Below are 27552 nucleotides of genomic sequence, written 5' to 3' on the forward strand. Positions count from 1 at the left end.
TGCTTTCAACAAGGATTTATTCATGTTAACATGGAATCATTGTGCAGCTTGATTTTGGCGCCACCCAGTGGACACTTATAGATTTCTTTCGCTTTAAGTCGTTTTCCATTATTTAAACAGTTTGAACTTCTTCATCAGTGGTTGCACCGTCTCTTTCGGGTACGGCTTCAGGGCCAGGCAGGTGGGGATGTTTTCCGGCTGCTCGATCCAGAGTTTGTGGGAGATTCCTGCCTGAGTCAGGGAGTCCGACAGTCCGGAGAGAGCGTCTTCATCCGGGGCCTGCGGAGCAAAAACAACCCGGTTTTTACTCACATCTGGATGTGTTTCCATCTCCGGGGACTAAACGCTGCTGGCGGCGCCGCTCACCCCCAGCACCACCTTGTGCATAGCGTCCAGCTGCTCCAGGTACTGCCGGGTATCTGGGTCTCCGTAGTGTAGGTGGATGGCGGCGGTAGCGGCGTGGCAGGCCTGGGTGATGACGGCCCCCAGCGGCCATGACAGCTGGTGGACCAGATCCGAGCGGACCACCACGTACTGGACCAGCCGGCTGGGAGCGCCGGCACCAGGGGCGGCCATCTTCAAGCTGTGACCGGAAGCTGGTTTGTTTATGTTCCGGGTTTGAGTGACGTCACCAGAACAGATTTTAACACCGCCCCCTAGCGGTTTGTTTTTATTCCACTACTTAAATAATCGCTGTAGATAAATGTATGCTTGAAAAAATAAAAATTTTTTCTAATAATCATAAATAAAAAGTAATTTTATTTTTTACTGCCTGTATATCAAAGAATTGAAAATAGGAATATTTAATGAAGAGTTTTGCATAGCAAATCATTTTTGTTTTACTCTTCAGGTAAACTGTGGCCTAAATAAAAATGTTAATACCAAAAATAAAATAAAAAAATTGAACATTAAATTTTAAATAGAACAATACTCTTACTACTAACTCTACTTTCACTAATCCTACCAATATATATATGGTAAATATACTACCACTTCCAATAATAATGCAAATATTAATTTATAAAAATTGAGCAAAAAAAAAAAAAAGTTTTCTTGCTAATTAATGACTATGTCCTAAAATAATAGTAACTAGTGAACAACAAATAAAAAAAGTATCTATTTGAACTATAAATTTTAAATAACTTTCTATATTATTGCTACTACTTGCACTAATTTTAATAATTGTTTTATCACTAGTAATGCAAATAATTTTTCATATGAGTTATTGGATAATTCAGAATCCAATATAACAAAATTATTGGATTCAGTTACATAACTGATTATTGATTATTACAGTACTTTACTGAATATTATACAATGATTAAAAATAAGCTTTTATCTCTTGCAGCTAAGCAATGAATCACTACAATAATAATATCACTAATGAAAAACTATTTGTTATATTGAGGAATGTGGAGGACTGCAATAATTCATTGTAGCCTAAATGGTACAAAAACATGTTATATTAATTCTAAAATAAATTAAATTCTAGCGCTACCCTGCTCATGTTAGCTCTTATGTTCCGTTTTGTCAACTTTTATTCATAATTTATTGGTTGAATCATTGAATGTTTGGACGGTTTTAGACGCTGTGCAGCTGGAAAAATTTATTCTCTTTCAAACAGCAACAGTCTTCCATCAGAGGCATCTTGAGATTTGTTGCAACACTGACTGCTCCTGGAGATCCTTAAAAAAACAACAACCCTGCACTTTCATTCAAAAATTCAGACAGATAAATGACAGACACGCGCAGCGAAATGTCACAATAAGTCTTTATTAAGCATACACATTATATTATAAATATAAAATGCTATTTTTGTTTTTAAAATCGGTGAGACATCATTATATCTGTGTTGAGACAGACAACCATACAAACAGGTTTTAATATTCTACCAAAATCTGCTGAAACGTCTACGCAGCTGTAACAAACCGTCCTAAAGTCCAAGCCTGTTGTCATGGTAACTGATCTAGGATCAGGTGAATGTCACCAGAAATGAGGAGGGGAACTGGTCCTGGATCAGCCCTCCTAGTCTAAGATGCTGTGTGCAGTAGACCCACATACAGAGAGAGAGAAAGAGAGAGCACAATAACCTACCATTTATTTCTTTATATACATTTATTCTCACTTTAATCCAACTATGGCATTTAGCAGCATGATAACGCACCACTCGGTGTTTCCTAGCTCAAAGAAACCGCAACAGAAATCAGAAAGTAACAGAACCAAATCAACATCGAACGTACGGATGATTATCGTCACTGTACTAAGAGAGAAACTCGTCCACAGTGAGCCAATCAAATCAGGTCGGAGTGATGATCGGGCCGGGCTCAGTTCACGCTCCATCCACCGGCTCTGCCAAAAGTGGGAATTAATGACATCAGGTTCTGTGCGTTTCACCGATTCTCCAACTGCAGCCGCCTGAATCCGAGGTGAACTGACCCCAAAGCCCCAAGATGACAATAACAAATAGTTTCAACATTTTTCTCTTTTTTTCTCTAATGCTTTGTGTTTTTTTTAATCTCTTTAAGTTTGGTTGACATGCTGAATCCTTTTAGAAGTTCTGGTCAGTCAAAAGGAAAAGTACTGGGCGAACCACTCCTGGCGCTGGGCGTCGGCCGGGTCGATGGGCGAGTCCTTCGTCTCAGGAGGGCTTCAGGAGTCGCACAAAGTCAGACAGGAAGTCAGAGTTAAATCACAAACGGGGCAGAGCGTGACGGAGCAGTCCAGAGTTTAATTACATTCAGATTCAAACAAACTTCAGAAAGTCTGGCTGCTTAGGAGAAAAACTGCTGCTACATTTTTCAGTAAAAACGTTTTTTTGTATCTAATTGGATCCGAGTAGAACTTTGGATTTAATAATCTGTTGTTTAGATTTAGGATTTCTCAGACTAAACTGACGTCTTTCAGCACCAAACAGCAACACATTAACAGCTCACGATTATTCTATTAATCGATTATTCTGATGATTAATTGATGCTTTCTGCAGATTTTACATTAGACAATTTCTGCAAAATCAGATATACACAAGAAAATGCAAATGAAATAATTTTTTTAAATAAAATGTCTAAAATGCGACAACAAAGCGTGACTTTAGAAACTCAATCATTTGTGGCAAATAATGAATTAGCTGCTAAAAATGCTTCTAACATCAACAAGTGAAAAATTGTAGGGCTGATCTATTGATTATTTAGGATATTTTTATTTTTACAGAGTTTGAACCAGGTGAAGTTGAGTGGAACATATTTACAGACGATGTTTATTTTTTAAATCTTAAATGCAAAATTTATTTATTGTTTTGTAAAGTTTTGAGTTCATTTCTGTTCTGAATGTTATTTCAGGAAATTATCTTTTTCTAGAGTCTTTATACTTCAGTTAATGATTACTTCAATAATCGATTAATCACGATTAATTGTTTCAGCCCTGAAGATGGTGAGCATGCAGTGCACAGCTCAGTCCACCAGAGGGCAGCATAACACAGCTATGTGATACAGGAGCACCAGATATCAGAAGCTGAGGAAACCAAACATTGTTTTTTTTATAATTTTATTAACTAAGAAGGAAAAAATAAGTTGGTCAAACCAACCAGGTGTGAAAAAGTTAAAGCTGCTAAATTTAATAACTCTGCCGCCATCAAGTGTTTGTGACAACTTGGGTGTTTTACATCTGTGGAGAAATTTTTCCCTCGTTTACAGAAAGAACTGTTTTAATTCATCCTGTTCAAGGCCGAGACCCAGACCATCACACTGCCACCACCGTGTTTGACTGCATCAAAAATGCTTTTTTTTTCTGAAAACCTTCGCTGGTTCAACGACAAGTCAAGCATGAACTCTTCAAATAATTTCAGGTTTGAAATCAAAATTTTAATCATTTAAATGTGACAAAAAGTGATAAGAAGAAATCTGTAACAGGGAAAATGCTTTTTTAGTTTTATTTCACAATCTGCAACTGATTCATTAGAAACGTGAATTTTCTTTCTTCTCGTTTTACTTTGAGAGACATTTTGATGCTTTACGGTATTTTTATCCATGTGACGACAAGAAGCTGCAGTTTTAATCTTCAGTGCGTCTCTGGGGTGAAAATTGTTCCCAAAAGTTTCATCTAATTAGGTTAAGTGCTAAAAACAAACACCTACTTTAGGCGTTCCTGCTTCCTTAATTGGCTACTTCGAAAACAAACGGTCCCAGAATCCCTCAGTGACATAAAAGTTTTTTGCTGTTTTTCATGTTCAAGAAAGCAAATCCCTTCCCTGCTGACTTCAGCATAATGAATCAATCTGAAGCTCTAGAGCGTCGTTTAAACCGCCAGATAATAAATATATTAAATTAGTTTAGCAGATTTCTTTTCACAAGACAACAAAGTTTAGAGGACAAGTTGTGCAGAAAAAGAGGAAATGTAAGGAAAGAGGCAGAAAAAGGGAGGGAGTAACGTGGAAGAGGCAAGAAAAAGAAATTAGAGGATGATAAATGAACATCGCAGGAAGCTAGAAGAGGAGTGGGAGGATGATAAGAGATGATTAAGTGATTTTTCTTTGCTTTAATGGCCGAGAGGATGGAAGATTCCCAGAAATCCTGCAGAAACTCAAATTACCTCGGCTAAGATTTTAAATTAACAACCTCAGCTCTTTCATTCGCTTTGGAAATTCAAACAACGTGAAAATAACTGATGCAATCAATCCCTGGAATAAGCTTCATCCCACCTGAGAACAGAAACTAACGCAAGTAAAATGGAGATGAATGAGGATCTGGAGTCACTTCACTGCAATTTTACAGCCAATCACAGCGACTGAACTTGAAGCAACTTTTGACTGGACGCTTTACATCGATTCATAAACAGATAACTAAGACTTAAAGGTGGCTTATTGTGCTTGAACATGTTTGAATAGGTCTGTGGTCTAATCAAAACATGTTAATCAAAATTGTTTTGCACAAAATCCTTCTTGGATATCCTTTCAGAATGAGCTGTTTTAGAGCAACCTGTCACTTTAAATCCAAACAAGTTGCTGCTGGCCACGCCTCCCAACTCAACTTTGCAAACAGACACACAATTATACAACCGTACATGTTTGAAAAGCAGAAGTGGAGCCGCCTGCACAACCAACAAGAATGCAGCAAGCAGTTTCTGGATGGTAAGTCAACAACAAAACACTCACAGCAGTAAAACCAGCTGACCAAACATGCAGGAACTCTGCTTGGGTTGCTAGGTAACGGGCTGGCTTCGCTGGGGTTGCTAGGTAACGGTGAAGCGCCTTTGGAATGCGACATAACAATCGGGAAGTTTTTGAAACTCGTTTTCCAGACACCAATAAACATTAATCTACTTTTTAGCGCCTGGGCTGTTCTGAGAAGCAGCAGAAATCCAAATGGAAAAATAAAAACATGCAAGATGTGAATTTTAAGTGAATATATGGAATTTCTTTCATTGCCTTCACCTGGTTTCCTTAAAAAACAGCTTCCTTAAATAAAAAATATATTAATGTCATATAATTACAGATGAGACATACAGAGATGGCAATTAGCATAAAGTTATTTGGTTTTAGAACACTGGGAATTTAAAAGTAAAGGTCATTAAACTAAAACGTCGCCATTTATTCATTTTTTTTTTTTTACTAAAATACGAAAAACAGACCTTTCAACTGTTTAAAAGCTTCTTCAGTGCCAGTTTTCAGACTGATAAGCACTGATAAAAATATAAACATGAACTAATATCTACATTATCGGACCTCAGAGTTTAAGGTGGCAGTGTGTTAATGTGTTGCTGGTACAGTAAATTAGTTTTTTATAGTTAAAATCATTTAGGTGTGTGTGAATGTTTGTGTAGAGAAAATGTTTGTCCCAAGCTTTTGCAAAGCAGCCATCTTGTTTCGTTCCTGAAACGAACTGCAGGAAAGCATGCAGCACACATGCTCCACACCTAAACACTCCCGTCAGAAAACACCAGCTGCCATGCAAAAAGATCCACGGCGTGTGTTCATGTGTCACGTAATTCATCACCTAGATGCCACAAAACAAAGAGAGTCGCTTGTTGGACAGCAGAGTAGAGCTGTTTGAAGGTCAGAGGTCACAGAAACAACAGTTCATAACTTTTTATGACAACAATCATCATGTTTCGGAGCCGGGAAGGAAAGAGCATCATGCTGAACTGTGGATGAGGATGAAAATCACAAAATGACAAAATGCAACAACATAAAGGAACCACAAAGATTGCTGACAAGTGTTATAACTTCCTGAAACAAAAGACAAACCTGCAGGCATGCGGACAACATTTACACACTGACGCACACGACTGAGGAAAGAAAACTTAAAGGGAAAAACATCATGCTCCTTTTGCATTCCAACGCCATTCTTTGAAGCTCCAGTCGCGTGTGGGACTCTTGTGTTTGTGTCCATCTGGTATTTCTGCTCCTTAAATGTTTGTAGTTTATTTACGGAGCTGTGCTGCAGCAGGACGCAGTCAGCGGTGAATTTCAGGACTTGTTAGGAGGCAGAAAGTAATCTCCAGGTTTCTTTAGCTGTATGTTTGCTGAACCTCCTCGTTGAAGAGGAAAACTGAGTAAAACACAAAACTTAAGTGATCAAAAAAAACTATAAATGAACTTTATGTAACTATAAGGAACAGTTTATCCACTAGTACTGCCCTGGAAGCCTAATTTTACATTTAAAATGTACAAATTGCATTCTGTTTTTTTAATTTGTTTTAACCAGAAAGGCAAAAACAAACAAATTTAAGTTATTATGGAAAACAAAAGGCGACTAAAATAGCAAATACTGAACTGAAAGTTTTAAAATTGTTAAATATTTTTGCCTTTTTGCAATAAAGAAACTTTTATGTGATTTTTTTAAAGCAATTTTAGTTATGAAGTTTTGATATTTTGTGAAATGTGGAAGCTAATGCAGCCGAAATAGCTAATGCTAACATTAGCCACGCTAAACAATAATCATTCACTTAGCTTATTAAATATAAGTAACTGCATTAGCTAGCTAAACTTCAGAAAGGGTTTGATATAGAATTTGACAGGTATTTTGTTGTTTTTTCTCACTTTAATGCTAAAAACTTTAGCAAAGATTACCTAATATGCTAGCATCGAAAGTGTTAGCATGTTAGCACAACAGTAGCGCAGACAATTTTCAACAAATCAAAAATAAAACAGAATTAAAAACTATTATGTTTAGTTTTAGAATTGAAAATGTGTTAATATGATGCATCAGACAGAAACTTGAGGCTGTTTTCAGTAAAATAGTAAAATTTTATATTTTTGATTATGCTTTAATGCGTTTACATTAAACTATCAGTAAATTTATATTAAATAACATTTTAAAAATGTGATTTGTTGTTTTTGTCCAATTTACTTCTAAAAACAAAGTTATGTCAGATAACGTTCATTAGCATGTATTAGCATGCTAAGCTAAGAACAGTAGCCAAAAGTTACTCGCTTTTCAGGTCAGTTTACAGCCATAGTTCATTAATAAAACAATAGTTCATTAATAAATGTTGTTCACCTTACAGGTGAAAATAATTAAACTCCTATTTAGTCCATTTGAACTAATTGTATTTATACAAAAGTAAGTAAAAAAATGGTTCAAAAATCCACGTAATAAAACACCAATCAACTCAGTGGAATCCATATTTATTGGTATGGAGGCCAAAAATGTCAAATTGACACTGTTCTGAAGTTTTTTAGTTTTCTGTCTAATTGTAACTGCAAAAGCCATTTTATTTATTTTTTACCTGCTAAATAAACTAAACAAACTGTTTGCTCCGAACATGGAGGTCAGCAACATTTAGGCTCTTAGCTATGCTAACTTTTTAAAAAGATTCTCAGTCTGAATGCACAGAAGTGTAAAAATACTCAAAATACTTTATTCTAGAATCAGATTTTTTTTCACAGTAAAGGCGAGATCCGGCTCAGAAAGTTTCCGTCGGACGGTCAGCGCTTGCCGAGCCGCCGCCCGCCGGCGGGAAAAGTCTCACCTCATGAACTTCTTGGGTTCGGTGGGAGGGGTCGGCGGGGCTAGAGGTTTGTTGGAGTTGAGCTCCAGGTGGTGGAGGGGGGGGTTGGGGATGGGCTCTAGGCGGCTGGGCAGTGGAGGGGGCGAGGTCTGCGGGGTCTGCCCGGTCCCCGTGCCTACCACACCCAAACCCAAACCTGCCGCCTCCAGAGCCCTGAGATTAGGAGAGCTGCTCAACCTGCTGGCTGCTTTCTCACTCTTTTTCTTTTGCTACACAGAAACAGAGAACAGGAGGGGCAGCGGGGTCAAAACGGGAACGTCAGAGGAAAATATTCAGATGAGGGAGGGGGAAACCAGACGGAGGTCCAGAGCAGGGCTGTCCAAACCTTTACAGTCAGGGATGAACTGTGGCGGTACGAGCAGAACCGGGCAGGAGCTAGGAACATTTACTCAGTTACATTTACTTTTAGAAGGATTTTTACCTTTTATTTTTTCTGGAGTAAAATGTTTGGATTCACTGAATGAAAAACACGTTTTAACCAAAAATCCATCAGACGCAGACAAACAGCTGCAGTTTTTGTTAAAGTTTCATAAGTTTTATAATAAAAGAAACTGATTAGGAAACATCTTATTTAGCCTAATTTTATTTTTTGTTACTTATATGAATTATTGTCAGTTTTGTATTCAAAATACAAAAAAATTCTACTTAACTTTATGTTTTGCTCCAGATGATTATGTAATTTTTAAATATGAAATGATGATTTGATCAGTAACTCAGTTCTTGAATATATTTTACTTTTACTTGTTGAAGTAGTGCTACTCCTGAGTATACTTTTTGTGTAAAAATATTCCATTTAAAAAACTGAATATACAATATTTTAATAAAACGTTCTAGCAGAAACAATTTGCAGATCATTGCCGATGTTTTCTAGGAGAACCCGATATGAGCTTTTCTTTTTCTAGTTCTTATTTACTCCAGTTTCATAAATGGGTACATTTTACAACTTTTACCAAAAGTTTCTGGATGCAACTAACGATTATTTCAGTTATCGATTAATCGATTAATCAATTACTTGGATAAAAACATTGGAACATGCAGCAGGTTCCTCCATTTAACCTCTTTTTGGACATCCCCGCTCTGGAGGGAGCAGAAACCCAGCAGAAACCCAGCCGATGAGCGACAGGAAAGAGCAGCGGCTAACTTGATCCTAACAAATAGTGATTGAAGCAGACAGCATGGATCAGTCTGGAGGAAGCAGCAGTCGCTCTGAGCAGAATGAAGAGATGAGTCAAAGCAGGAAACATCTCGCTCCAGCAAATGGCTTGGAAAGCAAAGGAAAGCTGGACTCAAGAGGCGGTTAGGAGGGGCGATCGAAGAGTCGCACACAACGAAACGAACAAAAGGAGGGACAGAAAACGTACAGCGGAAAAAATACACGCAACGACAAAAAAACAAACACTGGAAGTTATAAAACTTGTGCTGCTGTTGACATTAAAACCAAAAGTCCAGGAGATTTTAAACTCAAAGGTGGCAACTTTTTATCTTTCTCTGATGTTTTATAAGATATACTTGCATGTGAACGACGTCTAAATAAACTAAACCGTCTTCAAGCTGTTTACCAAAAAAAAAACTTGTAACAGTTTTAAATCATGAAAAAGTTTTAAATCTAATTTATTTCTGAATAAAATAAAAAAAATTGTAACGTGTATTTGTATTCAGAGTCAGTAGAGCTGGACTTAAAGTTTTATCACGACATTTTCAGGTATTATTATGACAAGAATATGAACTATTTATTACATCCTGTTAGGTCAGAGTATGACTGTGTGTCACAGCAAAAACAGCCCCACAAACACAAACACTGCTGAAAAACATTCCCATTTCTAATGCACCATTTCAGGAGTAGCTTTATTTTCAATTTATTTTGAATAAACCGTGGAGAAAACGAATGACGAATCAAAATTCTTAAGAAATTAATCACAATAAACGAAACGATTCCTATGCTTTGCAGAACCACTGTGTGTTTTAAACTAATGCTGAGTTCACATGCCAGGTCTGGATTCTTACGAGGTTGTTCATGTTACTAACGAAATGAGACAACAGATTTCTTACGACCCCAAAGCGACTCGAATGCACAGAAGAAGAAGAAGAAGAGGAAAAAGAAGAGGAAGAAGAAGAAGAGGAAGAAGGAAAAGAAGAAGAAGAAGAGGAAGAAGAAGAAAAAGAAGGAAAGAAGAAAAATAAAAATAAGAAGAAGGAAAAGAAGAAGAAGAAAAAGAAAATAAGAAGAAAAAGAAGAGTAAGAAAAAGAAGAAGAAGAAGAAAAAGAAGAGGAAGAAGAAGAAAAAGAAGAAGAAGGCCAACGTCACACATCAGCGCTCGGTTTGCAGAATAATGGCCGCCGTCGTCTGTGGATTGATTTTAAAGTCCAACAAGATGATCAACAACGTAAAAGTCGGATGAAACATGACATGACGCTTTGAAAACAATCGGTTATGTGTCTGATTAATAACATTTGTATAATTGGCTTAAATCAGATTTTTTGGCGGTGAAAAGATTAAACTTGTGAAAAAGTTGCAAAAAAATCTGATTGAGTCGCAGTCAGCTGCCTAAGCTACTCCATGGTAGCTCATATTTTTATGTTTTGGTTCTGCTGGAAGTTATGGCTTATGGCTTTCTTCCTGCAATTCTTCCTGAATACAAATGCATGCCACATTTTTTAGGTTTTAAAAATAAAATTTGTGGTTGTGATGTGGAAAATGTTTGAGTGTAAAGCGTTGAACAATCTGGCTGCCTGACCTGCAGATAAAACGCTTCATGGCGTCGTTTGTTTGGCGTCACAGCAGGGGGGCAGGACCTACCTTAATGAGAGGGTTGATGACTCCTACGTTTGGACTGGCGTTGAATACTTTGTTGAAGTTTGTCTCCCTGTTGACGAGTTCCAGCTGGTAGAACTTCTTATCGTCCTGGAGGAGAATCAGAGTTAGCCGACAGGCAGCGGAGCAGCAGAGACTCGCAGGGGGAGAGCAGACATTTCATTTCATCTAATAAGTTTGTCCATGCGAAGTTTTCCAACTGAGACGCAGAGTTGGCTCTGCAGCTTTTCCTGCATTCAGAAAACCTGCAGAAACAGCTGCTGACTTTTCAAACCGGCACTTTCAGTTTAAACTTTTCACCTTTCAAAGAATCTGGTTAGTTATTTATTCCTCTTGCATTTGACTTTCAGATTTTTTTATTTATTACTGGACAAAATTCTGTTTGCTGTTTCTAAACTGCTGAAACAGTTTTTTTTGCAGCTGCTGTAGGAGAATACACACACACACACACACACACACACACACACACACACACGTTCTCTAAGGATTTTGCCTCATGAAAATTTGTACAAACCAGTAAGAAGTCTCACTTGTCTATAAATATCTCACAAAAGAAGTGCCAAAACCAAACCGTGTCTCAATCCGAAGCTGGTCCCTCATTCACATAAAGTAATATGAATGATTATGAAACATTTAGGTGAGATACAGCTACATTTTCTTTTTGCAAAGATAAAAGTCAAAAATTTTTCATTTTCTCGGTTTCTTACCACCAGCTTCTTGACCAGAGATTCTCTCTCGGTGACCATCTCCTTCAGCTCGGCGATGACCTGCAGGTCTTCAGGTCGACTCTCTCTGTTCCTGAACTTCTCCTCTGTTCCCTCCAAACTGTGGGAGAACAAAACAAGACGGCTCGTCTTTGAAAAGCGAAAGTGGAGCCTCCTGCACAACCAACAAGAATGCAGCAAGTTATTTCTGGTCGGTACGTCAACAACAAAACACATCACTTTTCTAGTGGCCATTGTACAGCAGTAAAACCAGTCGACCAAACATGCTGGAACTCTGCTGGGGTTGCTAGGTGACGGGCAGAACTCTGCTGGGGTTGCTAGGTAACTGTGGATAGCGACTTGATAACTGGGAGGTTTTTGAAGAGGCTCGTTGTCCAGTCACTGAAAAACATTAACTTACTGCCCCAAAAAAAAAAAAAAACAGTTGGGTGTTTTTTTTAAGCACATGATCTGTTTTTATGACCCAAACAGAAGTATAAAAAGCTTCAGGATGTAATTTTTGCATACTAAGTTCTCTTTAAAGCCAGCAAAAGTGCCACTGCATGGAAAACGTAATCTTGAAGTTTTGGATATCTCCAGGTTAAAGTACAGATCTATGTATGTTCTGAGTCTCTGCTTGTGTCACAGAACTTTTCCAATGTCTAAAATACCAAACTGAGGATTATAAGCCTAAATGTTCAATCAACAGCCATTTGCTTAATCTTTCATATCTTCATACAACATTAAAATCAAAAGGCAGATTTGCTATTCCTGTCCCTTGATAGCTAGCGGTAACTTTGACATCGGCCAAAAAAGTAAAACCAGTCCTGGAAAGTCAAACGGTGGATGATGGATTTGGATAAATTTTCTGAAACATTGTTGCTGCAGATGATCTCTAAAGCCGTTTCTGACACAAAGCATGTTGGTCTCCAGTTATTAGGAAGACTTCAACATGATCAGAGGATGGAAGTTTCTGTCATTCTCAGGTGGGAAAACAGAGATGAATTTTCCTTCACTGAAGAAGAAGAAATTCTCACATCTGCAGGACTTAATGAGGTTTTTCCCACCAGTAGATAATTGGTGCCATTTCCTGTGTGAGTAGAACAGAAAACAACGGGGAGAAAATAGCTGTTGGCTCATCTTAGTGAATTCATGCCCAAGTGTTTTACTAGCAGCTTGAACTTAATCTGAATTTGCTAAGAGCAAAAAGAAACTGAGGCCAAATGTTCAATGTGGAGCGATTTTGCACATGAATGCAACAATGTAAGCATCCTTTCCTGAGCCTGAGGAACCAGGGGAGCCTCGGTCACGACCGGGCAGGACGTCCGCTCCATCCCAGGCATTATGATGCTTTTTCCTATTCAGGCTTCGGTTTGTTTGCAAACCATCAACCTGGTTTTCTTCAACACATCCTGCAGGGTGAAAATCCACTGCAGGAGCCGCTGGTAAGAAACACGGCCCTCAAACGAGTCAGTGAAAACAACAAGAGAGGATTTCAGTCGATGAATTGAAACTCGCTTTGAGGTAAACATTAATTTCAGGAGGAAAAACTGTTGTTGTGTTTTTACATTTCCTACCAGTACAGCAGCTTTTGTTGCAAGGCCTTAACGTTTGCTGTGTAGACGCAATATTTAGCCAAAAACAGGTTAAAGTTAGAGCTGAAACGATTAATTGATTGTTGAAATATTCATCAACTAATTTAGCAATCGATTAGTCATTCCTAGAGTAAAAAGACTCAAAAAAGACTATTTGCTGAAACGACAACATATTCAGCAGTAATCAAATCAAAACTTTACAAAAAAGTATATAAAAAACGCTTAAGTAGAAAAATATATAGAATGCGCCATGTTTTTATTGATTACTCGATTAATCGCCAGAATATACGATAGAATAATCAATTACTAAAATAACCATTAGTTGCAATTGTAAAATGAATGTTTCTTCTCAGTTTGTGCCTTTTTAAAATCTGGTTCCACAATTTTTATGAACCTGAGAGAATCCAAGGGATAGACTCACATTCCTTCGCTTTCGATTTAACGATTAATCGGATTCATTACGAAGAATCGATTATAGAAATAATAATCAACTAATCTAGTGAAACTGATCAGGCAAAGGCTAAAGGAATGCATTTCAGTGAATAAAATGCTTATTTTCTTATTTATTTAGTTTATTTTAATCTTTTAATGTATTTCTAACATTGTACAAAAGAGTTAAATGAAAAATCTCCAGAATATCCATTTGTTTTATCTGATTAATTGTGAGAATAATTGATTAATTGTGCGATGGATAGATTAATCTATACCTAAAATAATTAAAATAATAAGAAGTTTCCATGAATCTACAGATTATTGTAAAGAGGAAGACAAGAGACAGCAGAACCAAAGATGCAGATGAGCTGAAGGTCGATATAAAAGCAAACAACTTCAAACTATTAACTGGCAAGAGGCGAGAGACACCAGACGACTCAAACTGAGGATCTGGTTTTTGATGTGAAATATACATTTTTAAAGAAGTTTTCATAAAAGAAATCTCAGAAAAAAACTGCAACGACCCTGTGAAGAGACTTTAAAGACGAGTCAAGAATGGAGGAGAGTTTTCTGAAACAAAGAGCGAAACAGAGCTGAACTCTCAGAGGCTTCAAAGTGTTTACAAACCGTCGGCCTTGGCTTGCAAACTGTTGCCTCAGGCTTCCTTTAGCCTTTTTTATCATTTCAAAGATGAAAATATATATAAAAAAAACTTTACTGGATGTACACCTTTAGGAAATGTAGAAAACTTTTATTTAGTTTGTAACTTACAGTGAAAATCTGGATCAATATTTACGTAGAAGGTTGTTTTTGTGCACACAGTGATTAACGGTCGATGATTAGTGAAGGCTGCAGGTTTTCTGACCCAAATGGAAGATGAGACCTTAAAATATGCATAAATCCCATCAGTGCAGCCGCCTGACTGGCTGTTTGTCAGGAGGGACAAGGAGCAGCTGAATCGTTAGTGATTGATCAGACGGACTCAATTCGTTAAGATAAGATTTGTGCTGCTCTTAATTAAATTAGTGAAAGTGAATTTGCCCCCAAGCAAAAAACACAAAAGCATCAACAGGAATTAAATTAAAGTCAGAAAGATTAAGAATAAAAACAGTTGAGATTTAAAGTAAGCCATAAATTTAACTAACGCTGCAACTAACAATTTTAGTTGATTATTCTCACGATTAACTGATTAATCGATTAATCAGATAAGAAAATTGATACATTCTGTAGATTTTTCATTTAAGCATTGTTTATACAAGATTAGAAATACATTAAAAGATAAAAAAAAAACAATCCAATTCTTCTTTTAAATAAGAAAACAAACATTTTGTTCCCTAAAGTGCAATAACATTTCATTGTAGCAAAGGTAAGGTAGTTTTATTTTTATAGCACTTTTTCAGCAACAAGGCAATTCAAAGTGCAGCTACAAAAATACTTATGTTCTTAAATTTATAAAAGTTATTTTGCCCCTGTGCAAAATAAAACAAACAAACAAAAAAAACAATATATAAGAATTGTTAAGTTTTTGTTTTAACTTTAACAGAGCTGGAGCTTTTAACCATAAACCAAATGCTGGAAAATGTAACTTTTTATAGGAAATTAAAACAGATGTTTTGTCCAGGAAGGTGAACTACATTAAAGACTAAACTATTTTCTGTAAAGACCAGCAGGTGGCGCTGTGCCGTCACCAGAATCCGGCTGAAAAGGAGGTCAGCTCTGATGAAGAGGGCGACTGCTGCCTTTAAGAACAGCAGAGTGTTTATTTCACTCATCCATCTTCCTCTGACTTTCACTCTGACTCTTATGAATCTCAGGTTCGGTCTGTTGACATCGCCGCCAGCAACTAAAAACCTTCCACTTCCTCCGCTTTTCTTTTCCAGCATCCATTGTTTTCTCTCCTGTAACATTTTATCTCTGACAGCCTTTTTTTTCCTACACAAAACTGGCTTCAGCTAATGGCTGATGTCACCTTCATATCCCTGGAATAAATCAGTATATAAACCACTTGGATCATCAGAAACTATACTTATATACACACATACATTTTAACTAAAATGATATCAACCTTCATAATTTCTCTCCATGATAAATATATCTGGGTCACATTTGATCTAAATTAGTTTCCATCTCTGCTGACATTCAGACTGATGTGCCAAAATCAAAAATATTTAATATTCTCCAGAGTCTCGGTTCTTTTTATTCAATTTTTACAGTAAAAATATAAAAGATGATTTATGAAAAATGTCAATAGAGGCCAGACTTTAAAAATAAAACCTACAAAAATGGCTGGAAGGAAGAAAAACTGGACAAACAGATGCATGGAAACGGTTTTCAGACGATGTAATCAGTAAAAATTGTAAAATCCTTTCATTAAATTCCAGAGTTTTCCAGATTTCTCAGTAAATCTGATTTAAACAAAATGTTTTGACTGAATTTGTCTCATTAATGTCCTAGCTAAAGTTTGCTTGGCATCTTGCGAAACAAAGTCCAGTTTTTAATCCCTCTCAGATATTCTCCCTAACGACCGAGGTCGAACTCGTTCTGCGTACGTACAGAATCTGAAGAGCCGAGATCTTGTCCTTGAGGAGCTCCTGTGCTTTGTTGAAGTCCGACAGCATGTTCTGGGTCTCCCTGCTGTGGGCGGCGCTCAGCTCCGTCAGCTCCCGCTCGTGCCTCTTCGTCAGCTCCTGTTCATGAGCCCTGAGGAAGAGGAAGAGCTGAGTGAATCGCAGCATCGACCTGCTGAACTCTGCAGGCGGGAGTCAGTGGTTGGTTTACACACACAGAACCTGAGCTGCATAAAATCAGTTTATAAAGAAACGATGATAACATGTCGTTTTCTTACTTGGAAAAACATAAATATCAAGTACAGATGAATAATTCAGCACTAAAAGCTCAGAATTGGGTGATGAATTCGGGAAAACTTATGCAGGTTTTATTTTAAAATTGTTTTAAAAGTATAAAAAAGTTCCTTTGAAAACAAAATCGGATTGAACATTTAAACAATTACCCACTTTCTGACTGAAAACTTTAATGTTTGCCAGCATTTTAAAGGAGTGTGGCGTTAAGTCTGGCGCCATCTTTTGGCAAAGCTGCACACTGCAGCCGTTTCCTACATAATCAGAGTAAACATGAATGGAAATCTGGTTTAATTAATTATATTTTATCCTGTATTTTAACTAATATCTAAAATAATTAATTTCATAAATGCAACTCAAATTGTAGAACGACAAAAAATATGTGACTCCATTAAGGACATTTTTATCGGAAAGTACTGGCTCCGGACGGACGGACGGATGCATGACATCATGTCCATCCTTCATTTCTCTTTCTTGATCTGAACCAATGAGAATTTGTTATGGCCTTCATCGCCATCATGGCCGCCTTCATCAGGCTCTGCGCCGTTTTCCAGCGGAGCAGAACTGAAACAAATCTCCCCTTTCATCCCATCCAGCTCTGTGGCGCGGTGACGCAGACAGAAAAATAAATAAAGAAACAGATTTCATTTTAATCTGCAAATGGCCGACGTTTCGCCTGAAGACTCAATCAGGACGCGGCGACTGCGTGCGTCTCCCGGGAGAAAACATAATTGATTGCTCTGCAGAGGAAGCGGGAGGGAGATTGGAAAAAGGAGACGCACGATGCATGGAAATAACTCAAACAACAAACTGCATGAAAACAAACAATGGCTGTAATTAAGATGAAGAGGAAAAAAATCCACCAAATGAAAGCAGTAAATGTGACGTTAAATAATTTATTACGTCAAATAAACGATGGTAGGAGCTGATGGAGGGTCGTTTGATGAAAAAAGGAGAAGAAGGGATAATGAAGGAGTCTGCCGCTCACTCCGACTTGGCCAACTCTCCCTGAGGGGCGCACATCTTCCTCTTCCTCTTTTTTTATTTATCAGTCTATTTTTAACCACAATTCAGACGTTATGTAACAGAAGAGGCCTGTCAGCGAACTAACGGCGAATAACGGCGCAACAGGAGGGCGGCTGAAAAAACAAAACAAAGAACCTTTAAACACATAAAGATGACTGATTTCAGCGCATCAGCTGCAGAAAACTGCAATAAAAATTCAAAGAGCCGCAGGGAGCAACATGGCTGCACATCAGGGTTTTTCCATTTCACCCAAAATAACCAAGATTCCCAATTTGATGATTTACTGAGGAGAGCGAGGCGTCATCAAATATAATCAGAGGAGTTTAAATTTAGCACCAAAAGGTTGGAGACGGACTCACTGCTTACTGGATTTAAAGGAAACCTGTAATTCTTCCTTTAACAGGGCAGGGTAGGTCTGTGGCCTAAACAAAACATGTCCATTATACTTTTTGCACAAAATTATTCTTAGATAATGAGATTTTAGTCTGCCTAGCCACGCCCCCCCAACTCAACATTTACACGTAAAAATGGCTGCAAACAGATGAGCAATTATTAAAACCGCAGTACGTCTTTGAAAAGCAGAATTGGAGCCTTCTACACAACCAACAAGAATAGAGCAAGTAGTTTCTGGATGTCAACAAAACACTTTTTAATGTACACACTGTGCGCACAGCCATAAAACCAATTGGCCAAATGTGCTGGAACTCAGCTGTGGTTGCTAGGTAACGGGGCTGAAGGTGGCTTGGGTTGCTAGGTAACGGGGCTGGGCGTGGCTGGGGTTGCTAGGTAACATGGAAGGTCACTTAAGAACTGGGAGGTTTTTGAAACGGCTCATTTTCCAGACACCAAGAAACATTAACTGATTAAAAGCAGCTGGATGGTTTTCTTTAAGCTCTGGCCTGTTTTTAGAAGCAACTTAAGAGGATGTGAAAAAAAATTAACAAAATGTGAATTTTGCACAATACGTTCCTTTAACATCTTTAAAAGCTTTTCTCTCAACATGATTTACTGAAACACTGAAGTTGCAGTGTTACTCCAGTCTACATTAAATAAATGTTTTACACAGAGCTTCACTCTTTTAATTGATAACGTAGCTCTCTAAAACACCAATAATTCATTTTAGTTTGATTTAAAAGCCTAAACTCAAGGCATCTCAAACTGTAACTGGATCTGGCAGCGAACGCCAGAGGAAAACGATCTTTTGGGTTTCGTCGTACCGGATCTGCTGGTTGGCTTCGCTGCGGATCTTCAGCACCTCTTTGCCCTTCAGCTCCAGCTCCTTGGTCAGGGTGCTGATGTTCTCATTGAGCGTGTGGATCTGGTGGTCCAGCTGAGCGATGTGGCTCTTCCTCCGGGAAACCTCCTCCTGCAGCTCAGAGATCCGGCTCAGCAGGTCCCGCTCCTGGAACCAGGGAAAAGTTCAGTCCGATCATCAGCGCTATGCTCCTTCTAAAGGTTTGAGACGCATCCATGTTCAAGCACTTTCAAGGTAAGTTTCCAAACTTTTCTAGCATCACTTTACAGATGAAAACAATACAAATGGAGTAAAAAAAGACACTATTTTAACACATCATGTATTAACGTTATTAATGATGTTTTGTGATAAACAGCAGGGACAAAATAAACTACAATAACATTAATTTAACAAAAAAAATCTAAAAATGTCAACAAAGTTTTTAATGTATAAAATATAAACCAAATTAGGAAAAAAAAAAAATTCATTACATTGAAACAATCCAAACAAACTGAAGGTAAATTACCTTCTTGCTCAAATTAAATGCTTAAACACAATATATAAAGAAAATCTCTGTAGGTTTTGTGGCATTTAATAAACAGAAATAATTTAGCTGGTTTTAACTGACCTAAAATAGACGAAGTTTAGAAATCAAGCACTTTCCAAACCTTGAAAGCATCAAATTAAAAAATTTTCAAGGATTTGTATGAACTCTGTACAGAATCCTGCTGATTGTTTAATTATTAGATTCAGCTGAATATGAACAGAGAAACATCTAAAAGTTGGTTCATATCAAAGTGTATTAATGTATTAGAAAGGCCTAGTCAAAGTTCTGACTTAAGTTCAACTAATGAAACCTGAAAATTAACAATCAAAATTAAACCCAGCTTTAATGTTTATCTTTCCTTTAATCCTGAAAATAGAAATAAAACGCTGATTCTTTAAAAAATAAATTTCAAAAAGTCTTGAGGCATCTGTGGCTCTAAATGAATTTTTTGGCTTTTCTGAGAGCAAAATGGCTCTTTGGGTCGAAGGAATCGCTTTGTGACAGAACGTTTTCCCTCAGGGAGGACGGACGGTGCAACACTTTCCTGACCCGAACCCGCAGCGTTACTGGGTTAACTGGTTTACAGACAGATGGAGGAGAAGGATCCCAGTGAGGAGGAGGAGGAGGAGAGACGCCAGCGACTGAATCCAGGCGCCGGCCTGACATCCTCTCTGGAGCCGGATCAGAGGTTTCAGGAACATGTTGGCTGCCCAATAATAAAAACCAAAGCGAAGGAATGCCAGGCCACCGTTTGGCTTCACAAATGCACATAAAAATGGTGGAAACTGGGAGGATTTTAGATAAAAGAGGGACAAACAGGAGGAATGTGTATTTAAGGCTGCAGCTAACGATTAGATCTGTAATTATTTTATCAACTTTCTGATGATTAATCAGATAACAAAACAAAGATTTTTCATTTTACCGTTTAAGCCTTTTTTATACAATATTAGAAACACATTAAATTATTATTATTATTATTATTATTATTATTATTTGTTTAATAAAATGCCACTTGAGTTTTGGTTAAAACATATTAAACATAGTTTTCTTTTTTTATCTTAAATGCAAAACATACATATTTTATATTTTGTATTTAACTTAATTATTACTCTGAGTGTGTTGTTGTTTTTTCAGAAAACTGCATTTTGTTGAGTCTGTACTCGAGTTAGTGATTAATCAGTTATTAAAATTAGTTGACGATTATCTCCACAATCAATCACGATTAACGCGATTCATCTAAAGCTGAGAAATGCCTCTCCATCCCTGTCCCTTGCAAATGGAAATACAAATTGCACAAACTTTGGAGGAATATTCATTTTAGTGCTGCAACTAACAATTATTTTATTGATCGATTATTCTATCAACTATTCTGACAATTATTGAGTGATTGGATAAACAAAATTAATTACCGTATTTTCCACACTATAAGGCGCACCTACAATGAAAGGCCTATTTTAAAACTTTTTTCATATATAAGGCGCATAGAATAGACGCTACAGTAGAGGCTGGAGTTACGTTATGCATCCACTAGATGGAGCTCCACTAAAGGGAATGTCAACAAAACAGTCCGACTCCGGTCGGCGAGGAGAACCTTCTGCGACAGGGCCGGAGCGTGGCCGATCAATGGCCACCCTTCTCTGTTCACACACAGCATGTTGGTGGAGAACGTGGTGCTAAATGACCTGCAGACGACCTGATTATCAGGTCGGTAGGTAGATAGGTCAGTCAAACTTTATTAACAAACCAGCGTTCTGACAACTATCCCAGCATGCACCGCTCGCTTCTTCTTCTACGGGCGAAAATGAAGTGGCGGCTGCGTACCGTAGTTGCTGGACCTGTTGTGGCTCAATATTGGTCCATATATAAGGCGCACCGGATTATAAGGCACACTGTCGGCTTTGGAGGAAATTTAAGGTTTTTAGGTGCTCCTTAGTGAGGAAAATACGGTACTGCTTTGAATGTGCTGTTTTTCAGCAAATGGCCTTTCATTGAGTCTGTATACTCCAGTTAACGATTACTAAATTAGTTGACAGTTATTTCCATAATCGATTAATCGTGATTAATGGTTTAATCAATAAGGTGAGGAATGCCAGTCCATCCTTCGAATCAGCAAATTTACACAGAACGTCTGCAACCAGGGAGGAACAACAGGAATTAGTGATAAAAACGGGCAGAAACGTCAGAGGAATATTTGAAGTTTGTTCCTTATTCTATCAACTATTCTGATGATTAATCGATTAGTTGACGATTATNTATTTCATTTTATAATTTTTTTTATCCGATTACTCGATTAATCGTAAGAATAATCGATAGATTACTCGATTACTAAAATATTCGTTTACAACAGCCCTAAAACCAGTGTTCTGACAACTATCCCAGCATGCACCGCGCGCTTCTTCTTCTATGGGCAAAAATGAAGTCAGCGGCTGCTTACCGTAGTTGCTGGACCTGTTGTGGCTCAATATTGGTCCATATATAAGGCGCATCGGATTATAAGGCGCACTGTCGGCTTTTGAGGAAATTTAAGGTTTTTAGGTGCGCCTTATAGTGCGGAAAATACGGTACTGCTTTGAATGTGCTGTTTTTCAGCAAATGGCCTTTCATCGAGTCTGTATACTCCAGTTAACGATTACTAAATTAGTTGACAGTTATTTCCATAATCGATTAATCGTGATTAATGGTTTAATCAATAAGGTGAGGAATGCCAGTCCATCCTTCGAATCAGCAAATTTACACAGAACGTCTGCAACCAGGGAGGAACAACAGGAATTAGTGATAAAAACGGGCAGAAACGTCAGAGGAATATTTTAAGTTTGTTCCTTATTCTATCAACTATTCTGATGATTAATCGATTAGTTGACGATTATTTCAATAACTGATTCATTGTGATTCATAGCAATTTAATCGTTTCAGCCTTAATTTATTTGAAGAGCAGTTTAAAACACTGAGATCCTTTCCAATGATCAACCTTGGAAACAAAAACATCTAATTATCAGAGAAAACCTGAAGCATCTTCAATCAAACCAACCCCTTAAATTAAATGTTTTCAGGTGAATCTGATGTTAATTGTCTCTTTGAAAAATCTCAACCTGAATCTTGTTGGTTAAAATATGCTGCTTATTTCCAGGCAAATGAGATTATAACAATAAGATTTTGGGTGAAGTGCTTTGAATCCTCTGAACATAAAAGACAACGGCGCTCCGAACTGCCAGATGACGGCATATAAACATGACCAGTGGGTGAAATTACTCATGGCCACCTGCTGAGCTGCTCTCTTTTCCTTCTCAGCTCCTCAGGGACTCGAGACGTTTCTGTTGTGGTGTGAAACAGAGAATATGAGCAGCGATTTTCCTCCCAGCTGGGAGAGGAGGCAGCGGACGAACGGTGCGTGGGTTCAATGAGGCGCCCACACAGAGGCCACACAATGAGTCCGTTATCAGGACGTCACCACCGAGTGACGCGTCCGAAACTTCAACATGTTTTCCACTTTTAAAGGGAACCAACATCTTTTTAAACAGAGTTTTGACACGTTTTAGCTCAATATTACGTCACCAGGAACCCAATGGACTAAAAACTAAACGATGTGGATGAGCCAAAACTTTATTCAGCTGAACAGAAACAAAATCAAAATTATTTTTTTACCTAAAGAGGAACAATCTAGAAATTATGCAGGGAGAATATTATGTGAAAATATTGAATTAACACCAGGAAGTTCCAACAACGGCACCCATTATAGGATCAGATTGAGAAGCTCATCTTGAAAACTTTTGACCCAAGTCACACATTTTAGAAAGTAATTCTATCAAACACTGATGAAATGTGAAGAAATACAGCAGATAAAAAATATTAATTCACTTAAAACAGGCATTTTATCTGATTTAACGGCTCAAATTAAATGTTTATTTCAATATATAAAGTGCAGCTGCAGTAATCAGTTCCAGTGTTTTCATAATTTGTAGATTTATTTCATGTTTAAACCTCCCTTTTAACCTCCCCCGGATAAATCAAGGTTAAATAGATATGGTTACATCTATTTTTGTAAAACTTAATAAATAAATGCAGCTGCCATGTAAGTCTAAAAACCAGACCAGCCAAGTTTACGATTAGAGACAAATGTGTTCCTTTAATGAGGCTTGAAAAGGAGAAAATGTTTTATCTGATGTATTAGAGAATCAGAAACGTTACTGATGATTGAGCCTCACTTTAAAACATTTTAACTAATTCAACTTGAATTTAAGACAATTTATATGATTTGTGCTCAGCTGCTAAAGGCCAGATTATTTGTTCCAAACACTTTTCTCCTCTTTAAAAACCTAAACTTCTTCTTCACTTTTCTGTTCGTTCTGTAACCGTGAAGAATAATCCCAAACAGAGAAGTCAATCTACAACAAAATAGAATCAAAGTGTTTTGATGGCCTAATCAAAGTCCAGATCTCAATGCTGTGGTGCAAATAGAAATAAACCGAGTTATTCCTGCTAAAAGTGATGTTTTCCATTTTGGCTTCATGTTTGTTCAGTAAAGGTGATATTGTGGAATCTGTGGTGTTTTTGTACAGCTGGGGTTAAACCGACATCTTGTCCTGAAGTCGATTACTTTCCTTTTACCACTAAAACCGATAAATCCACAAGTTTAGTAATGACAGAAAAGACGGCAGCAGCTCTGAGCGTAACCTTATCGTCTATTTTAGAGCAGAGGAGTAGAAATAAAACAGAGCGTACAGCGATCAGATCATTTAACGTAAAGTTTCTGTTTCCTGACCTGAAACATTTCTAAAAGCTCGGCGGGTCGCAGTCAGACGGAGGAAGTGAGAGCAGAAAGGAAGGAGCGGTTTTAATCCGCAGCGACCAAACAGCGACTTCTGGCTTCAGAGAGATAACAGAGCCGCTTGCTGGGCGACGTCCCGAAACACCGCAGACGCTTTTCTATTCCAAATCTCCTCTGGAGGCAGAAAATATTCCCTCCAAGGAACATTTTCAGGCCCAGGAAACAAGTCCTGTCGCAGAATGTTTCTGCGCTACAGAGACGAGTGATAAGGTAACCGTTTTCTCATTATGGCTGAGAACCTCACGGTGTTTTATTGGGACTTTATGCCAGAGAAATGCAAAGTATTGGAAATGATTGATGGGGCGCAGCTTTTTAAAACATCTTACAGAAACAAATTACTTTGACCAGATTTCTTTGCAAACTTCCTCAAACTCAGATTAGACGGAGAATGCCTCTGAAGATGGTCACAAGTTTTAACTGGATTTATAGTTAGACTTTCTAACATGAACGTAGAGATCCGCTGTATGTTTGGTATTCCTTTCAATTCAACTGAAAAATAATGTATTTAAAAAAATCCTTGTATTTCCATGTCATATTTAAGTTACTTACATCACTCTTAGTTTTATGTATATTTCATAAATTCTTATCAGTTACGATTACATTTGTATTACTAATATTTAACACCTTTAACACCCCTCGGCGATCAATAAACCTTTTCTCCTTCCTTCTTTTCCTCTCCAAAGGAAAATTAAATGTTGATGTTGAAGCTGTGGGAAGAAAGGATCTCCAGTAGCAGTCAGTCTCGCTACGTGTCTGAACAACCCTCTGACTGAAGCTGGACTGGGGATATGATCCTGAATAACTCGTTGCCATGGTTACATCCGAAAGTAAAAAAAAGTGGGAGCGGAAATACGTCAAGCTGCACAGCATTTAGACAGAATAATTGTCCAAAATACGCAACAATTTAATTAAAAATTAAGAGTAAAACATTGAGATTTCTGAAGAAGCCATTTTTAACTTGTTTTAAAAAATTTCGAGTTCAGAGAGACATTTGAAGAGATTATAATTCATGTAATTTCATGTTTCAGTGGATTTATATCTGATTACTGCAAATAAAAGCAAATGATAAAGAAAAATTGGTGGAAAAACGTCCATTTGTCCTTCACAGGCCCAACCATTTGTGTTCAATATTCCTCCAAATAAACAAATCAATGAAACTCATCCAGTTGAAACCTGAGGAAAAGGAAACATTGAGCAGAAAATCCTGGTTTCTACGCGCCGAGCGTTTAACCGAAGCAAAGAGAATCAGAATGAACCGTTGTTTAGTTCCCGTTGGCAGGCTGCTGCTGCTCCGAGGTTTATGAACTTCATGGGATTTAATAAACCGACGGTTTTGAACCGAGTCAGACAACCGTCAGCAGAACGACGTGTGAAACTGACGGTCTGAATGAGTTTTCCCTCCGTTTGTCTCTGAAAGGCTCCATGCAGAAACCAGGACTCTAAGATTCTAACACTGAAATATTCAAGGACTTTTCAGGCATTTTAAGGGAAGTTTTCAAACTTTTCCAAAGATAAAAACAATCAATTAACTAAAAAAAAGTTTAAATTCACGATTACATGATATAATTTATTACTATTATTAATGGATTTTCAGTTTTCTACATTAGAAAATAACCTAAAATGTAACAAAACATCTTTAAAATCCATAACTTTAACATAAAAAATATAAAATGATCAATAAGTTATTGAGGCATTAGGAAAAATAAATATTACAAATCAACCTTCCCGCTCAAATTAAAAGCTTAAATATAACATAATATAATCTTTAAAAGGTTTTCTGAACTTTAGCAAATAGAAATAATTTTGGAAATTACAACTGACAAAAACAAGAAAAGTTTTTCTGATTAAACTTCAGACAGCGAGGAAGAAATGTGCCATTTAATTAAGATGTAAGATTCAAGTGTCAATAATGTTTTCCAAATTTAGGCTTTTAATCAAACATTAAATTGAACTTCATTACAGAACTGCGCAGTTTGAATATCAAGCACTTTTAAGGAGTTTATACAGAAATGAAGCAATTTCCAAACCTTAAATTTCAAGAATTTTCAAGGATTTAAACAAAAACACCTGCAGCTCTACAGTCTGGTTTAGTGTAACTGCAGCATCTGAATGGAGTCATGGCTCTGATTTACTGTGTGACTGGCAGTTCGGTTCAGTCTCCAACGCTCGGATATTAACCTTTATTGACTTCTTGTCACCTCAGCAGCAAAAGATGGAGGGAATTAAAGACAACCAGCTGCGCGTCTTTGGTAGAACATCTGAATCATAAGGTGACGAAAGAGGAACCCGTGGCGTACGAGGGTAATTAGGATGATTTACAAGCAACAGTAGGACGGTTCCCTGCAGGGCGGGGATGGTGTGTGTGTGTGTGTGTGTGTGAGTCTGCATCCTAAAGCACGCTCACTTCATCATTTAATCATTTCGCCATCCTCCCTCTAATTTCTGCGACTTCAAATGAAAGAAAAATGCAGCTAAGCAGTGAAAGTGAAAGTTTCCTGCACAGATAAAAATAATATGGGTCATTAGTGAAGGAGGAAACTTTTATTACTGGGGTTTTATTCCTAAAACAGAAGATAAAGTGCCAACATTTCAGCTGTAACTGGCTTTAGTTTTCCTTGATAAAAACTATAATAAGCTTTCTGTTGCTTAGGAACTCGGCTAAACACCTTTTAGCTTCAGGTCCGTCTACAAATGATTTTATGTCTCAACAGTGAAATATATAAAAAAGGTTTAGAGTCGAGGCCTGACGTTTTCCAGTTTATATTATTTTTGAATGATTCAAAAGGTTAGGTTTACTAACCACGACTTCACTTAAAAAGAATCTTAGATCTGCAAAAATTAGAGGAAGCTAACGCTAAATCACTATCAGAAAAATTAGAGGAAGCTAACATTAAACCGTTACACACAAATTAGAGGAAGCAATGCTAAACACATGAAAAAATTAGCAGACGCTAACGCTAAGTTTGTTTAAGCGTTAAATCATTAATCATGCTGTGCCATCCTCCTCCCACCACTTCCTGTTGTCTTGTTCATGGTTTCCACCAGAAGTAACATCTAGTCGTTAATCGTGTGATTCATGTGATGTGAAAAACGTGTCTTCAGTAATAAATTTAAAAACTTCCATTAAGTAAATTCATTGCTGTAATGTCAAATTGCAGAATCAGTGGAATCGCAGTTTTGACGAATGTCAGTCAGGATTTGATCAACACTGAAAATATCGACTCCTGATGCATTTGCAGCTTTCCGGAAACTTTGAGTCGTTAAAATAATCTACACTTCATTTGTCTTGGGAGGAAGTTCTTCAGGAAGCTTCCTCAGACCCGACCTTAATCACGCGATCTCGCCGCCGCCCATCAGCGAGACGGAGAAGTGTTTGGGAGGACTCAGGCGAGACGGCAGAGTCGTTCATCATGCGGCGCGGCTGGCAGCTTCAGCAGAAACCATTAACGTCACACTGATTATTACAGTTAAATGCTAAAACACAGTTCAGTCCGCAGCTGTCAAGCCGAGATTT

At 37.6% G+C, this 27552-nt stretch overlaps 2 protein-coding genes across 5 annotated transcripts in view; both read right to left on the minus strand.

Moving 5' to 3' along the window:
- ptrhd1 (peptidyl-tRNA hydrolase domain containing 1) lies at window positions 1-617 on the minus strand. Its single transcript, XM_007573262.2, has 2 exons — window positions 367-617; window positions 1-279 (listed from the first exon to the last, which is right to left on the minus strand). The coding sequence occupies exons 1-2, from the start codon at window positions 574-576 to the stop codon at window positions 109-111; spliced, it is 381 nt and encodes a 126-aa protein (XP_007573324.1). The 5' UTR covers window positions 577-617; the 3' UTR covers window positions 1-108.
- A 1136-nt stretch (window positions 618-1753) lies between these two features.
- The window catches only part of fam184ab (family with sequence similarity 184 member Ab), a 124926-nt gene continuing 99127 nt past the window's right edge, over window positions 1754-27552 (minus strand). Inside the window, exons 17-22 of one of the 4 annotated variants that reach the window (XM_007573263.2) lie at window positions 18650-18834; window positions 16102-16248; window positions 11525-11642; window positions 10803-10907; window positions 7966-8213; window positions 1758-2647 (exon numbers count right to left, since the gene is read on the minus strand). In XM_007573263.2, coding sequence (XP_007573325.1) covers window positions 2566-2647; window positions 7966-8213; window positions 10803-10907; window positions 11525-11642; window positions 16102-16248; window positions 18650-18834 — 885 coding nt within the window. In that variant the 3' untranslated portion in view covers window positions 1758-2565. Of the gene's footprint in view, window positions 2648-5386; window positions 6543-7965; window positions 8214-10802; window positions 10908-11524; window positions 11643-16101; window positions 16249-17286; window positions 17546-18649; window positions 18835-27552 lie in introns of those variants that run through there. The other 3 variants (XM_007573264.2, XM_007573266.2, XM_016661309.1) reach the window with 3 other exon arrangements.

This window comes from Poecilia formosa, unplaced genomic scaffold, assembly GCF_000485575.1.
Source record: "Poecilia formosa unplaced genomic scaffold, Poecilia_formosa-5.1.2 Scaffold322, whole genome shotgun sequence".
Classification (NCBI taxonomy): domain Eukaryota; kingdom Metazoa; phylum Chordata; class Actinopteri; order Cyprinodontiformes; family Poeciliidae; genus Poecilia; species Poecilia formosa.

Coding starts and splice junctions, on each gene's coding strand:
- ptrhd1 (XM_007573262.2), bottom strand. CDS start 576: ATGGCCGCCCCTGGTGCCGGCGCTCCCAGCCGGCTGGTCCAGTACGTG. Junction 280..366: donor TGCACAAGGTGGTGCTGGGG/GTGAGCGGCGCC, acceptor TTTGCTCCGCAG/GCCCCGGATGAAGACGCTCT.